At 40.7% G+C, this 15,702-nt stretch overlaps 1 protein-coding gene across 1 annotated transcript in view; it reads right to left on the bottom strand.

The window, feature by feature from the left end:
• Positions 1-15,702, bottom strand: part of NUBPL (NUBP iron-sulfur cluster assembly factor, mitochondrial) — a 190,958-nt gene that overhangs the window by 116,891 nt on the left and 58,365 nt on the right. Inside the window, exons 5-6 of the mRNA XM_032773081.2 lie at positions 9,480-9,519; positions 9,285-9,375 (exon numbers count right to left, since the gene is read on the bottom strand). Of these exons, the coding sequence (XP_032628972.1) occupies positions 9,285-9,375; positions 9,480-9,519 (131 nt within the window). The remainder of the gene's footprint in view (positions 1-9,284; positions 9,376-9,479; positions 9,520-15,702) is intronic.

Below are 15,702 nucleotides of genomic sequence, written 5' to 3'. Positions count from 1 at the left end.
GTTTGCCGATGTAACTGAAGCAGAAGGCATTGGCTGGCATATATTTGGTGGACGTGCAGGTGATTGAACAGGGTGATGGTGTGTGGCTGATCTGGGTACGTCTCGTGATGGTGTCGCTGTGTAGATATGTGGGCCAGACGTTGCATCGAGGTTTGTTGCATGGATTGGTTCCTGAGCTGGACTTACATGTGTGTGTGCAGTTGCTGTGAGAATACGTTTCAGGTTGGCAGGCCTGTCTGTGGACGAGGATTGGCCTCCCAGCCAAGGCCTGTGAAAGTGGGGACATTGTCCAGGATGGGTTGTAGATCTCTGATGAGCGCTGGAGGGTTTTAGCTGGGGCTGTATGTGATGGCCAGTGGAGTCTGTGGTTTCTTCTTGGGTTGTCTTGCAGTAGGAGGCTTCTCGGGTACACGTCTGGCTCTGTTGATCTGTTTCCTATTTCCTCGTGCGGGTATTGTAGTTTTGAGAATGCTTGGAGAGTTTTGTAGGTGTTGGTCTCTGTCTGAGGGGTTAGAACAGATGCGGTTGTACCTCAGTGCTTGGCTGTAGACAATGGATCGTGTGATGTGCCCGAGATGGAAGCTGGAGGCATGAAGGTAGGCATAGCGGTCGGTAGGTTTTCGATATAGGGTGGTGTTAATGTGACCATCACTTATTTGCACCGTGGTGTCTAGAAAGTGGACCTCCCGTGTAGATTGGTCCAGGTTGAGGTTGACACCTTTCCATCAACGTAGGAAGCATCTGACATACACTGCTACAGCAGCATAGCTGCAGCTGTACCACTAGAGCCCTGTAGCGCAGACGGCTTTGGCTTGTTGCCCTTTGTCTTTTTCTCAGATTTACTGATTCGTTTATATCCTACTTGAACCTCTCTTTTAAATATTATAATTGTAAGATTTGTTCCCATAAGTGACTCTATTTATTTAACTTAATTTTCCTTTCCAGTCATCTTAATATTCTCCGTTTGTCCCACTTTAGATAGTAAATTTTCAGGGCAGGGACTGTATTTTTAATCTGTGTAAGAGACCATTAAGGGTGGGGGTGGTGTAGTAGTAATTGAATCATTAGATATATAAATAATTTGCATTACACATTCTTGGGACCCTAACAATACAAACGTACTATGGACTCCAGAGAATACATAAGAACATCATACTGGTCAGACCAGAGGTCATCTAACCCAACATCCTGCTTCCGACAGCGGCCAATGCCAGTGCCAGGAATGAACAGAACAGGTATTCATCAAGTGATCGATCCCCTGTCACCCATCCCAGCTTCTGGCAAACAGAGACTAGGGACACCATCCCTGTCCATCCTGGCTAATAGCCACTGATGGACCTATCCTCCATAAACTTATCTAGTTCTTTTTTGAACCCTTTTATAGTCTTGGCCTTCACAACATCCTCTGGCAAAGAGTTCCATGGACAGACTGTGCATTGTGTGAAAAAAATACTTCTTTTTGTTTATTTTAAACCTGCTGCCTATTAATTTCATTTGGTGGCCCCTAGTTCTTGTGTTATGAGAAGGAGTAAATAACACTTCCTTATTTACTTTCTCCACGCCAGTCATGATATTATAGAGCTCTAGCATATCTCTCCCCTTAGTCGTCTCTTTTCCAACCTGAAAAGCCCCAGTCTTATTAATCTCTCCTCATATGACAGCCATTCCAAACCCCTAATCAGTTTTGTTGCCCTTTTTCTGAAACTTTTCAAATTCCAATATACCTTTTTTGAAATGAGGCAACCACATCTGCATGCAGTATTCAAGATGTGAGCATACCATGGATTTATATAGAGGCAATGTGGTATTTTCTGTCTTATTAGCTATCTCTTTCTTAATGATTCCTAACATTCTGTTCACTTTTTGACTGTCACTACACATTGAGTAGATGTTTTCAGAGCACCATATACAAAGACTCCAAGATCTCTTTCTTGAGTGGTAACAGCCAGTTTAGACCGCATCATTTTATATGTACAGAATGCTATGCTGAAGTTTGGCAGTGTTTTGGGAAAGCAGTTCACACCCTTTCCATGTCCATCTTGCCATCAAGTACAATTCATATAACAAAACTGATATTTTCCCACCCTCTTATTTTTAACATAGCGTTAGAGGGAGTCTAGCAAGTCATGCAGTCTTTCTGCCAGACTTCATTCACCCATACAGTTAATTTAAAATTCTGTACTTTTTGTGTGGCTCAAATTTAGCAACTTACTAAGCATCTGACTGTCAGACATTATCTTTCTCATTTCCTTTTCTCCCCCATCCCTTTTTTTTAAATAAAAACACACATACACACACACGCAAGCAGGCCATCTTATGTTAACAACTATTTGCATCTCTTGCATTTAATATATATTAGAGATGGACCCAAACAACAAAGTTCAGATCTGGATTTAAACATCTTCGAAGTCACAGATTTCATTTGGCCCTTCTCCTCCTTTCATAATAATGCAATTAAAGGCCTTGGTAACATGGCTATTATGAACTTTAATGTTGTACAAGTGCGATGGCACTGAAGAATTTTGAAGGGCCTATTATATACGTCACTTATACTGTCCTGGAAGAGGGTAAGAATGAACTTAGCATTTCACTTGATGCTATGACAACACTGAAAGCATGGGATGCTTTAGTAACTAGAATCTCTGATTACTTTGGTAAGTTATGACAAACCAAAAATATTGCATAACTACCGTTATGTTAATGAAATGCATAGTAACAGCAATATTTTGATCATCTCAACAAAACAATGACTGGTATTTATGTAAAAACAGACTTGAAATAATGTTATAACCACAGAATGTCAACATGAACAGTAATTTGATAGGCAAAGGTATGTTGCTTACTATACTAGAGTTTGCTTTGCTTTATTTTCCCCCTACAATAAGAAACCACTGCTACTATAGCTATTACATTTCACAGTTATATTGACACGTTTATTTCTCAATATTTTTTGTGAAGCACTGTCGTGGGGTAGGTACAGGTCACAAAAGGCGAGAAGGGAAAAAACTGTATAGCAGATGGTTAGGTCCCTTGTTCATGACCCTATCAAATGTGGTAAAACAGCCTAGTGGCCAGTGTCAGTAAAGCAGCCCTTCCTCCCAGAGCATTGGGGCCCCATGGCCAGAGTTACTAAGTGGCCCTTCCACCAGGGCAACATGGCCTATTGGCCAGAGTCAATAGAGTAGTCCAACCCAGTGGAATTGTGTGGCCTATTGGCCTGATGGGCAAGTGGGGTGCCACTTATTGGGGTGTAGTGCCCAGGGTAATGGGACTCAGGCCCTCCCTGCTCCTCCGAGTCCCAGCCCAAGGCCCTGGTGGGGGTGAGGGTGGGGGTGCTCACCACTGAATCACAGGGATGCTCCCGAAACACACTGACTGGTTCCCCAGCTCACTCCCCTGGGCTTCCTCCTACCCTTTCTCCCTCAGCAATGATCCAGGGTTCCCCCGGGTCTCTAAGGTCCTTGAGTGGCATAGCTCCTGCCGGTGCGGCCTCTTCTCTGTGCTCGTCGGGCAGCCCAAGGTCCAAAAAAAGAGTGTTGGGTCTCCTGTATCTCCTCCAATGCGATATGTAGAGTCTCTCTCCTAGGCGCCTCATAAGGTGCTGAAAAGCCTTGAATCAGCTGCATAAGAAGATGGGGGGAGCCACGACAGCCTCATCTGATGAAGAGGAAGATTTGTGGGAAGGCTCCTTTACGCAGTGGCTCTTTCACTCCTGTAATGTCTGCTGTGTAGAAAGACTAGAGGGCAGCAGTTGTGACCCTTGACTTGCTCTTTTATGAGATGGGACCCTGTAGAACTGGTCACCATAAGTGGCCCAGGGGTTTCAATAAGCTCACTTCAGTGGGTTGTAAGGAAAAGGGGCAGGACCCCGATATTATCCTTGCCCTACTAAATGTTTCGTCATCAGAATGTACCCTGAGTGAAGGAGATTGGAAAGGGGAACTCTGTTTGGACACATCTGAATCTGAGGAGGACTCATCTGCTGTGTCAATGGAGGGGGCGGGGAGGACGGGGAGGGAAATGGCACTGGTACCAGTGGAAGAGTCAGTAATGCGAGCCAAAAGGGATCCTGTAATTGTATAGGTACCAGAAGCTGTTGATAAGAAGCTACTGGATGGTGTCAAGTTGATATTGTCCAGAAATGTGTCTGTGAACCCTCAAAGCGTTTATTAGGGACTGGAGGCCATGACAGAACCAGATAGAAAGACATCACTGAAGCTGGTCGCAGAGCATAAGTAGGCTCCTGCAGGTGAGAGGGTAGCAATGAGTAGTGTCTCTTGGTACCCCTCAGTAACAGTGACTCAGGCTCTTCCAGAAGCTGAAAGGGCACATGGGCCAAAAGACTGGCCAGTACCAAAGACTCTGGGAGTCAGAATATCTAGTGGTACCAGAGACAATACTGAAGTACAATTGGTAAGTCCTTCATGTGTGATTGCTGGAGGCTGTAACAACAATGATTTAGGCCTAGCTCTAGAGTCCTTGCAGACACAGAATCTGGTGCCAATATAGGTATCACTTCTTAGCCAGTACTGTGGTCTCAGTACCGGAGAGGACAGGCACCTTAGCTGAACCAATAAGGAAGACCAGAGACCCAGATCAAGGGAGTGACCTTCCCTTTCCCTTATTCCATTCTGGGGAAGGGCCTTCTCTTCTTTGCTAATCCTTGTAGAGAGACGATCATTGGAGCTCTCCAAGGATCTGATGTACAGAGGCCTGACTTGGATCCCATGAATCTCAGCAAGCACTCCATTAACAGAAGTCTGAGCCTGTCCTACCTAAATTTCTTAGATTTGCTCTTAAATCCTGAGCTGATCTTACATTTGGAGGGGATGGGAGACTCCTTGAGAAGTGAAGCCAGCTTGAATGTCCACCACTGCAGGGGAAAGATCTACGGGCAGGTCTGCAGGTTTTGAAGACTAGGATCACGTGCATAACCTGCACTTGGTGCAATAGTTCAAATTCTTGAATCAAGCAAAAAGAAAAAAAGATGAGGAAACTCTCCTTTTCAAAAGCACAAATTGTGCTAAACCAAAAGTAAAGAAAGAAAAAAAATGTAAGAAAATACAGAAATTTTAGCGAGAGGTGTAGCAAGCCACAGGCTAGCTAGAGGACACCATAATACTCTCTCTCAAGCTGCCAGCAGCTGAGAAAGAACTCGAGTGGTGGCAGGTCCATCTCTCCCTATATGCCCTCATTCTAGAGTATGAGGGCATCTAGGGCACAGGCATAGACTCGCAGACACTGCTGATGAAAAAATCTCTGATCCTGAGTGCACAGTTGCGCACATATCCTGACCTCTTGATGTGGTATACCCATAGAGACAATATTCTAAGAACAAAGGATTTTCTACACAGCAGCACCATTGTGACGGATAGAACTGCAGCTTCTCAGCCTGGGAATATGGCAAAAGGAGAGAGATACTGAATTTCAGGGTACATCTACACTGCATTTGGGAACATGTTTCCCAGAATGAGAAGGCAAACACACACACTAGCTCTGCTCAAGCTAACATAATAAAAATAGCAGCACTGCTCCAGCAGTACAGGTAGCAGCTCAGGTTAGCCAGCTGTAACACAGACATAGCATAAGACCATCGTCATATGTAAGCAAGACCAGCTAGAGAGAAAAACATCAGAAAGGACTATGGATCATCTGAAATACTGAGCAACCTTGGACTCTCAGAAGTGGAGAGACCAGACTACAGGAGTGGGAATGTCACAGAAGTTCTGTTATTTTGCAAAGCTGTGAGTCTCTGGTACGTTTTCAAAAGAAAATGACTGATTAAGGAATTTCTTTGTTAACCCTGTGTTCCTCAGTTTGCTGTCAAGTTGTTCCTGAGTGATCACAGCCTAGAGCAGGGCCATGAGGGAGAGCGCTTAAACAATTCTGGGGGTGGACCTTTGGAAGTCAGGGTCTGGGGTGGCTGAACTGTAGAGTCCCAGGTCCCAAGGACAGGCACAGAGAAGAGGTCTGCACCTGGGAGCGTACCTTACAGACTTAGAGCTCAAAATAGTGACTAGGAACTGCCCAGACCCAGTTGGCTTGGAAGCACATGGGGTCCTGTAATTAGATCCACTTGCAACATACAGGAAACATTATGGAGAGATAGTGGGCTAGGTTGTAACACAGATCACATTGTTCTGTCCTTGATTCTGTTACATACTATTTATGAGACCTTTGGACAACCTATCTGTGTGTCCTTTATTTAAAACGGGTTTAACATTAGTTTCCCCACCTCAAAGGGTTGTTGTGAGGCTTGATGTTTACAAAGAATTTTGGAATGTGAGAGTGTAAGATGCTATACACGGTAAGTGCTAAATATTATTAGGTTTCTCCAAGTAACAAAATCTACTTTACAAAAAACTGCATATCTGTGAACCTTAGAGGTTCCAAAAAATTTGGGAGAGAGAGATAGAAGGTGGTTAAGTACCATCAGTACAGTTGTCCATCACCATCAACACATGATGAATTTGCACGCTAGACCTTTTGATGCCTCACTGGAATTTCTGAAGAACTGAACAGGTCCTGCAGAACAAGTTTATTTGTATATAAAAAAAGAAATAAGACCTTGTTAAATGTACTTAATGACGCAAAGCTATACACCGGAATGCATAAGTAGCGTTTATACTCTGAAACTGATAAAGAACATTAAACAGTATTACCTATTTTTAATGGGAAAGCCTATAAACTTTTTCTACTTTATGCCCTAAACTACATTTGCAGTCTCAGAGCTGGCTGAATTAATTATCTCAGAAACTTTACTTAATATTTTATCTCCTTGTCTGAATGTCTGAGAGCTCCTTAAACTCAATATATTGTACTATAAACCTTGATTAAGAGAGTAGTTTGGATTGTTTATCTGTAGCTGAAGGGGGAAAATGAGCTATTTCTTAAGGACCTGCTTTAAATTACTAAGAGATTAAGTGTGAATATAAACAACTAGAAGAATTTTGATCTCCTGCGAAGGATCAAACCTCAGACTAAAAAATAATCCTGTTGAACAACAGTTAATGGCTGGAACTGACCAATGACAGATTAAGAGAATTCAGGTCCTAGAGAGAGAGATTTAAGAACCTCTAAACATCACAATATAATTTCCAGTGTATGATGGAACACTACTATATTTAATAATAACATGGAATGTCTCTCTAACTTAGGTTAGACCACAGCTCTATCAGCCTTGCAGTTAAACTGATCTCAAGACTGACTGGTAATCATCTGAGTAGGAAAATTTATAACTTAAATGTATTAAAACAGCATGTGTCAAGGTGGATAATTTACTAAAAACTACCTGTGCACTGGAATCTATTGATGCTTCCTGTGATCTACGAGTTTCTTTCTTCCTGGAAAGGAAGTCAACAATTTATTTTTATGAAGGATTAATGGGTGCCTAGTCCACACACACAAGAAAATTCTTGCCAAAAAATAAAAACCACTACCAGTTTAAACCTGCTTCATTCAAACGCGAAATTCCATCGTCAAGGAAATCACTAATGCTCCCATAGTCAAGGAACTATGTCTCATTCCTGCTGAAGGATCTGCTGGAGTGCAACTGCTTCTTTAGTTGCTAGGTAACAACCAACTCATTATATGCCATTATCAGCACCTGGAAAAGGGAACTGGCATCTGCTTCCCATTTGGGGATACCAGTGACTGAAATAATAGCAACGGTCTGACTGCCAAAAATCCTTGGTCTCCCAGGGACTGGTCTGTGAATAAAGCAGGTGCTGACTTCAGCATCATCTCTGAAGTTTTAGGTTATGTAGCTTTTGTGATCTTGACCAACACAGCATGCCAGGGGGATGGAGTTGCCGGTCCCAGTCATTGGCACATTATTAATGCAGAAAAATATCCTCCCCCTAAATTATGGCTTATCTGATTGGTGTGATGTTAACCACAAAGACCTATTGTGAAGCCTGTGCTAGAAACAAAGGGGAAATCAACAGCACTAGGATGGGAACAGGCTGGGAATGAAATGATTTGCAAGAACTTGCTGAGGTCAATCAGAACCTTTGCAGTCACCTAGCTGTATTTTTTAAATCCCTGAAATACATGTCAACACTGAGCAATATGGGCCACTATGCAAAAGCCTAAACATGTAGCCTTGATGCATTTCTTTTAGTTCATTAGTACATCACAGTTCCATTCATATGGAGAAGGGAAAATAAGTCCAAATGCCAAAACCAGAAAATGAATACATTAACTAACGATGAATTTGCATCACACAGAGACAATAGCTCATGATTTTCATATAGGATACATGAGTACCCCATCAAAACACTCTGGGTGGTAGGTGAATAAACAAATATATAAAGAAGGCAGGTCCTAAAGACATGCATGGTTCCTTGTATTCATATTCAAATATCTACATCTGAAAACACCATTTTCAAAAATAGTACAAAACCCACAAAAAGAATAAGGAAAGATATAAACAGTGGAGAGGAACACTTTAAGCATGCATGGCCCCTAGCACAGCCTTGTCTGAGGAGCATACTGAAATGCAACAAGTTTTACTTTTCATCTTTCCTAATGTGCAGGTTCAATTCTCTAACCCTCGACAGGGTTGAAAGCTCACCATAGTTAGTAGAAAATACCCATTTTTAAATTCTTCATAAATAAACAATGTCTAGGAACCAAAATGAAGGGAATACACAGAGATTTTAATTCTTAACACAAAAAGTCTCAGCTCCGAACATCCATTCAAAAAAATTATGAGCAGTGCCACTGATGACACTGATATCATTAGGACTACTCACAAGCTTAGAGTTAGGTATATGTTTAAGTATCTGACTGAAGCAGCGTCATTTTGAACACTGCTCCTACACTGGACTATTGTTCACAAGTGTCCATTTCCACATTAGTGATATGCTTATTTTATTTATACACATTTCTTGTCACTGGTGTATTAATCCTGCAACTTTCAACTGGACATAAAGGAATAGATTTTCTAACAGTTAAGCACAACTCCCACAAGTTTCAATGGGAGTTAAGTGCATTTAAGTCTTTGAAATTTCCCATGAAGTGATTGATATTAGGAAGAAAATAAATTACTATAAAGCATGTTTTCCCTTTTTCCTCAGACGCTTATGAATAACAGTACTTAAAAGGCAGTGCAAAACACTAAATCATGGAAAATGCACATTTGACACATTGTGAATGTGCAACACACATTCAAACATTGCACACTAAGGGCATTTCTTTCAATAATTGCTCAATTTGGAGTTCAGCCTACAACAGAGGTGCTTTTTTCTATCAAGCAAACAACATTTTAGGTAACGCCTTACCTGCCTCAACAATTTCTCTATAGCTGACATTACCATGAGTCCTCTCCACACAACTGGTGCAGTCTCTTCTACCAAGAAACCCATTGACATGCTGAAACAGTAAAGCAAAAATTTATCTTTCAAACATGATCTAAAACAAAATTATCTGAAATAAATCTATAAAGTGGCTTGATTTAAAATAAAATATATACTCACCATGCAATGCCATAGTTCTTAAGGGGTCTCATTAAGTTTTCTAAAATGGAAACAAAATTATTTGATTTTTTAAAAAACTAAGCAATTACTTTATATTCATAAATACATACTTCCTCAGCTATTCTTACTGAGCTAGTTTTTCACCCAAATCAGCAGTAGGAGTTGCCTCAGCGCCTTCAGTATTTTCTCCATCTAGCCACATTTTCAAAGTAGAATTGTGCATGATGGTGAGTTTTCAGGCCCATCCCCCAGGGCTACACTACAAACATACGTCAGTGTAACAGCATCGCTCACAGGTATGAAAAAATCCACACTTCTGAGCAACGTAGTTATACCTACCTAACTCCCAGCATAGACAGTACTATATTGACGGGAGAGCTTGTCCCATTGACATAACTACCACCTCTCGCGGACGTGGATTAACTCTCCCGTCTGCTTCGTAGCATCTTCACTAAAGCACTACAGAAGCACCGTTTTTTAAGTGTAGATCTGCCTTCAATCTCTACTAGCTCAGGCTTCAACCTTCAGCTGTATCTCTATTAGAGGGCATCAATACAAACTCAACCATGCCTTCTGAGACATCCTATGCAAAAAGAGAGACCAAGCCTTCGAGTGGTTTGCCCAGCATACCATGTGATCAATCATCTACACCTTATGTATTTCCTTTGTTGGCCTTCTACCAAAACCTGTAGGACTCGTTTATCACAAATGGTATATGGTGAGGACAGCAGGTCTATCTTAGAATGAATAGTTGAGATATGAATATAACCAATGACTGCAACACCCCGGTGTGACCCAGAGGCCCCTTGTCACAGGTTCCTCCCTGTTCTTCGCAAACAACTCATCTCAGAACTGACAAGACCAAACATCTTACACAGTATTTATCCGCAAGGGTAACATGTAAGGTTTCTAGAGAAAGTTCATAACTTGTCAAGACTCAATCATTCTGATATGTGCATACAAGTAATATTTATGGAACAATGTAACTACATTGAAAGTATGCTTTCAGATGTAAAAGTTAGTCACCATGAAATATGTGATGGCCAATTGGAGCAGGCGAGAGTTGTCATTCCTCTCTGCTTAGTTGGGTATGTAATGCAAGTCTCTAGCCTGGCTCCATCCCAAGACTAGCAATGGTAAACCATCAGAGTCAACTGCAATCAAAACTTCTTGGAGGTAAAAAGGAATATTATTACACACAAAAGACTGTTTCAGCGTAATACAGAGTGAGGAGAGGAAACACATGGTGGAAAAGGGGTGTTTTTCCATGAAAGTTTGGATCCTGGTTTAGATGAAGCCAGCCAGTTCTGCAACAGACTGAACTTTGGGAATGAAACCTTTCCCTTCTAATAAAGTAGATTAACTATTAATAAATGTAAGGCCTAGTTCTCCGATCCTTCCACTCATAACAAAGTACTTCAAAACAGGTTAATTATAAACAAACATCTTAGAAATGTGGGTCAGTTATGTTGCTTTACTAAAGTTGTTTAATATTTCCCTTTGGTGAGGAGAAAACAAAGCCTAGGCATAAAGCAAAATAAACTACTGTAAGAAATGCAGCACCAGTGTTTATATTTCTCAGTGTCTTTTCCCTCAAGTCTCTAAACAACATTTGTAATGCTTAAACTAGTTCATTTATACATGAGATCCTGTAGTGACTATAGATTTAACAGTGTATTCATGACTAAAAGTACTAATTCCTCTACCACAATATTTTTTTAAAATAAAATTCATGCAGTAATCTTTCTACATGCATTTAAGAAAAACTGTAGCAGGCTAGTCTTTGTTCAAAGTTTATACTGAAGCTTAGGGATCTACTGCACTATGAACAAAAGCTTTCTGTAGAGCTCTTTATTAGCTAAGTTTATCATAATGTGGGTCATTATTTCCCACCCCCTCACATCTCCATGACATCTCATCACCTAAAACACAAGAGACATTTGCTGCAAGACAAACTGTGTCATTGCCACAATGCCAGTGAAGGAGTGAATGACATATTGCAGCATACACACTGTATTCAGTAACATAGCAATACTGACTATATGAGACATCGATTTAGTTAATATACTATCTGTACGGACAATTGGAACAGATTTTAAACCTTCCCCATTTGTAAAATCTTGAATAATTCTGGATCACATGATTGTATGTAGACTGTATGATTTGGTACTGCAGTGACTGTAGATTCCTCCCCCACCATCTTAATTAGGATTCCAATTTCTACACCACCGTAAATAGTAATTCTCAGATGCCGTCCGTCTGAAGGAAGGAAAAACACATACTTGCTGCTTTTCTGGATCAAAAAGGAATTTCCAGTTACGTTCCAAGACTGACAGTTTGTCATGGTTTACCACAGAGGATTTGGGGCCAGGTAAGGGATCTGAAGACTCTAAACTATATGAGACTAAACAAAAAGAACCATAAAGGACTGAAGAAAACAGACATGAAGCTGTGGAAGTTAAAGGAAGATTTGACATCTTAGGACATAACTTTTCTAAGAATTTTGACAAGAGGGAGAGAAGTAAAAAAGAAAAAGAAAAAAAGAGAGACAAAAGAATACAGATGTGTGAAGCCATTAACAGGAAAAAGAGCAAAACAGGAAATATCACAGGCTTCAACACTATATCTGTTCAAGGCTCTAAACCATGAAGTACCTGAAAGGTCCAATTTCAAGCCACAATAGTGCTTGTCTCCTTGGATTATTTTATACTTTTTGGGAAAAATAAGAAGTGATTCCCAGTCTTGAGGGAGGCACCAAAACCCAGGAGCGGCGCCAGGGTTTTTGGCGCCCTAGGTGGGGGTCCTTCCATGCTCCCGGTCTTCGGGGCACTTCAGCAGCGGGTCCCGGAGCAAGTGAAGGACCCGTCACAAAACTGCCGCCGAAGACCCGGAGCGCGGAAGGACCCCCCACCGCCAAATTGCCACCGAAGACCCAGAGCGCGGAAGTACCCCCTGCTGCCGAACTGCTGCCAAGGGTGGCAAAATGCTGCCCCCCCAAATCCTAGTGCCCTAGGCGACCGCCTAGGTCGCCTAAATGGAAGCGCCGGCCCTGCCAAAACCTTCAGGGGAGTGCACTGTCCCTCTGACCTGCTACCTGCACATTCTACTTGATGCTAGACAGTGCTCCTCTCTGAACATGGCCCAATGATCTCTATGGCAACATACACACAGTCATGCTGACTGGTAGGGAAAAGATACAATACTGTATATAGTGACTGAACAGAACAGAGCTGAAGATGAGTCGAGAACAGAAGATATGGAGCAAACAGTAGAAAGCAAAATCATAAACAAAAGGAAAACATGAAATTACAATTAAAAAAAACAAGAGATGGGAAAGAGAGAAAGTGGCAAGGTGGGCTGCAGCAAGTGTTCCAGGGCATGGCACAGGAGAACACAGGCGGCAATCAATCAATCACAGAGGTGAAGAATGCTGCACCCAAAGAGAGGTTAATCATCCAGTTACAAATTTTAAAAATCTAATCATTGCTTTAGTTGCTTACGTCAGAAGGCCAAAACAGTCTATGAGAATTTAGACTAATTGAGACTTCAGGTTTGATTTCACACTATATCATCAATGTATATGTCAGGGGTCGGCAATCTTTCAGAACAGGTGTGCTGAGTCTTCATTTATTCACTCTAATTTAAGGTTTTGCGTGCAAGTAATACATTTTAGCGGTTTTAGAAGGTCTCTTTCTATAAGTCTACAATATATAACTAATCTATTGTTGTATGTAAAGTAAAGTAAATAAGGTTTTTAAAATGTTTAAGAAGCTTCCTTTAAAATTAAATTAAAATGAAGAGCCCCTCAGACGGTGGCCAGGACCCGGGCAGTGTGAGTGCCACTGAAAATCAGCCTCTGTGCCCCCTTCGGCACATGTGCCATAGGTTGCCTACCCCTGGTATATATAGCACTGCCTCAAAGGTACTGCAACTGGTATTTTCAGTTCTCTCATGAACAGTCTAACTTGGACTAGGACTGCATAAGGAACCGAAGCGCTGCCAATATATCCTGCATTAACAGTGTTATTTGATATATACTCTAACATAATGAAAATAAATTATCAATGAAATGTAAAATAGTGTTATCCAACAATAATGTTCTCAAAGTGCAGTTCTCTTCTCAGAAGTGACTCTAGAAATAGGGACTTCCTTATTCAACAGATCTGCTCCTTGTATTTAGTCATATCAGTGCACTTCAGTGACTAAAATAAGTTTTCACTCCATACTCCTATTAGCCCTGCACAGACAACACAGTAAGAAGAGCACACTGCTTCATCACCAACAGAATTGTTTCCCCAGGTTCCATTTACAGAGCTAGTTACACCTGTGCATTGCCAAGAACGGCAACAAGGTGGCACAGAGGGCAGGATTTGTCCCACAGAATCTCTATTACTTATGTAGCTCAATGAGTAGGAAAGAACTCATACAATGCCATTTTCTAGGGAACAAACAATCCTTTTCATAACTATGAAACTATTAGCTCTCTGCAAACACAGAAACAGTTTTCATTTTAAATCATGCTTTAAATAGTAATTCTCAGACATACTGTGTGCTGTCACTGCTAAATCCAATGAAAATTACAAAGCATTTTTTTTCTTCCTTTTTAAGTTGAGCAGCAAACCTTACAAGGACTTCTTATGTTTCTCTAACCATTTGAATAAGACTATATATGTGGCATTGCTCAGCTTTAGCTTCCTAATGATACACTAGTATATAATCCCCAAATGAAGTCTATAGAAGTTATGAAATATTAATTTTCTGAAATAATTAGGCTCATTTTTGAGAATTTCATTTTATGATTTTTTTGCCATTAGAAAACAGTAACAAACCATCAAGTCTCATCACCAAAAACACAGAAAAGCTTAAAAAGAAGTTTACAATCCCTCCACAGCCCTTCCACTTTACAATACAGCTCTTTTCCTCATCAACTCCTATTACAGTAATTTTCTGGGGGTAAAAAGCAATTAATTCATAATACATCAATTCAATTTTAAAGAGAGTTAAAAATAAACGCAGAAAAACAGCTGCTTGCTGTAAGATTATGACACAAAAGTATGCCTGGCATAAGTAGGGAAAATATGCTGAATTTGAACATGTATTAGTCAACTACATTTCAAAGTAGTGTTCATGTATGGTTTTGTACTAAAAGCACAAGATGAGTGAGTTCTCTGAAGCCACTACCTTCCATCAAGGGTGCCTTCCCTCCAGTCATCAAAACTGATTCACCAAATAGCCTTGAGGTCTTTGTGGATCCAAAGCCATTTTCTACCTGTAGCTGGCCAGAAGACAGTGTGTTACTCCATTAACCTGATTTGGCTACAGTGAATCACAAATTAGGGACCACTATGATTGATTATTTAATTCACTGTATCTCAGAGGAATGAAGCTGACAACTCTGAAAAACTTCCACTTGATTCAAGATGCAGCATCCTACCTACTCAGCAGCAGATCACTCCTACATTTGGCTGTCTGCATAGCTCTATTTGCAGCACAGAATCAAATTCAAGGTTTTTGTCCAAATAGTCAAAAAGCCATTTACTGGATTAGCCCATGTTACCTGAAGAACTGACTACCTCCCTCTATACAACTATAGCTGCCCCAGTCAGTTAGTGCACTAGAAAGGTCAACAACAACAGTGAGAATTGTGAGGACAGTGGATAGTGTCTACCTACAACTGGACTGCAATTCTGAAACTAACTTCTATAACACATCAGATATTCCCACCTTCAGAACAAAATACAAAGCTCATTTATTTAACTTACCTCTCTCAGAGGAAATAAATTCATTAATACACAAAGATAAAATTGAGAGAAGAAAAGGAAACTGGAGATAAAGGTCCTGTTAAAAATATTTTTTAACAGTTGTAATACCCTGAAATACCTTGGTGATAAGCATGGTATGAAAATGAAGGTAGGTAAACGGAGTTTTATTCCCAACTCTACCAAAAATTATTTTTTTAGATTTATTCACTGTCTTAGTTCTTTTTGTGCCACTTTAAGCAAGTCAGTCTTTATAGCCCAGATTCTCCAATTGTGAAGTGGCGTGAGGCTTAGAGAAACACTATCAACCTAAAAAAAATTTTTAGACAGGTGTCATTTTTACTTCTTTATTGTTACTTTTAACACCTATAATCATTAAGGAAAACCCATATTTTCTCTATTTTCCTATTTGTTTATGTACTCAATAACACTTCAGATATATTAAACTTCACCGTTTCTCCTGG

The sequence above is a fragment of the Chelonoidis abingdonii genome, chromosome 4 (assembly GCF_003597395.2).
Source record: "Chelonoidis abingdonii isolate Lonesome George chromosome 4, CheloAbing_2.0, whole genome shotgun sequence".
In the NCBI taxonomy this organism is placed as follows: Eukaryota; Metazoa; Chordata; order Testudines; family Testudinidae; genus Chelonoidis; species Chelonoidis abingdonii.
This window is presented reverse-complemented; position numbering and strand designations above follow the sequence as displayed.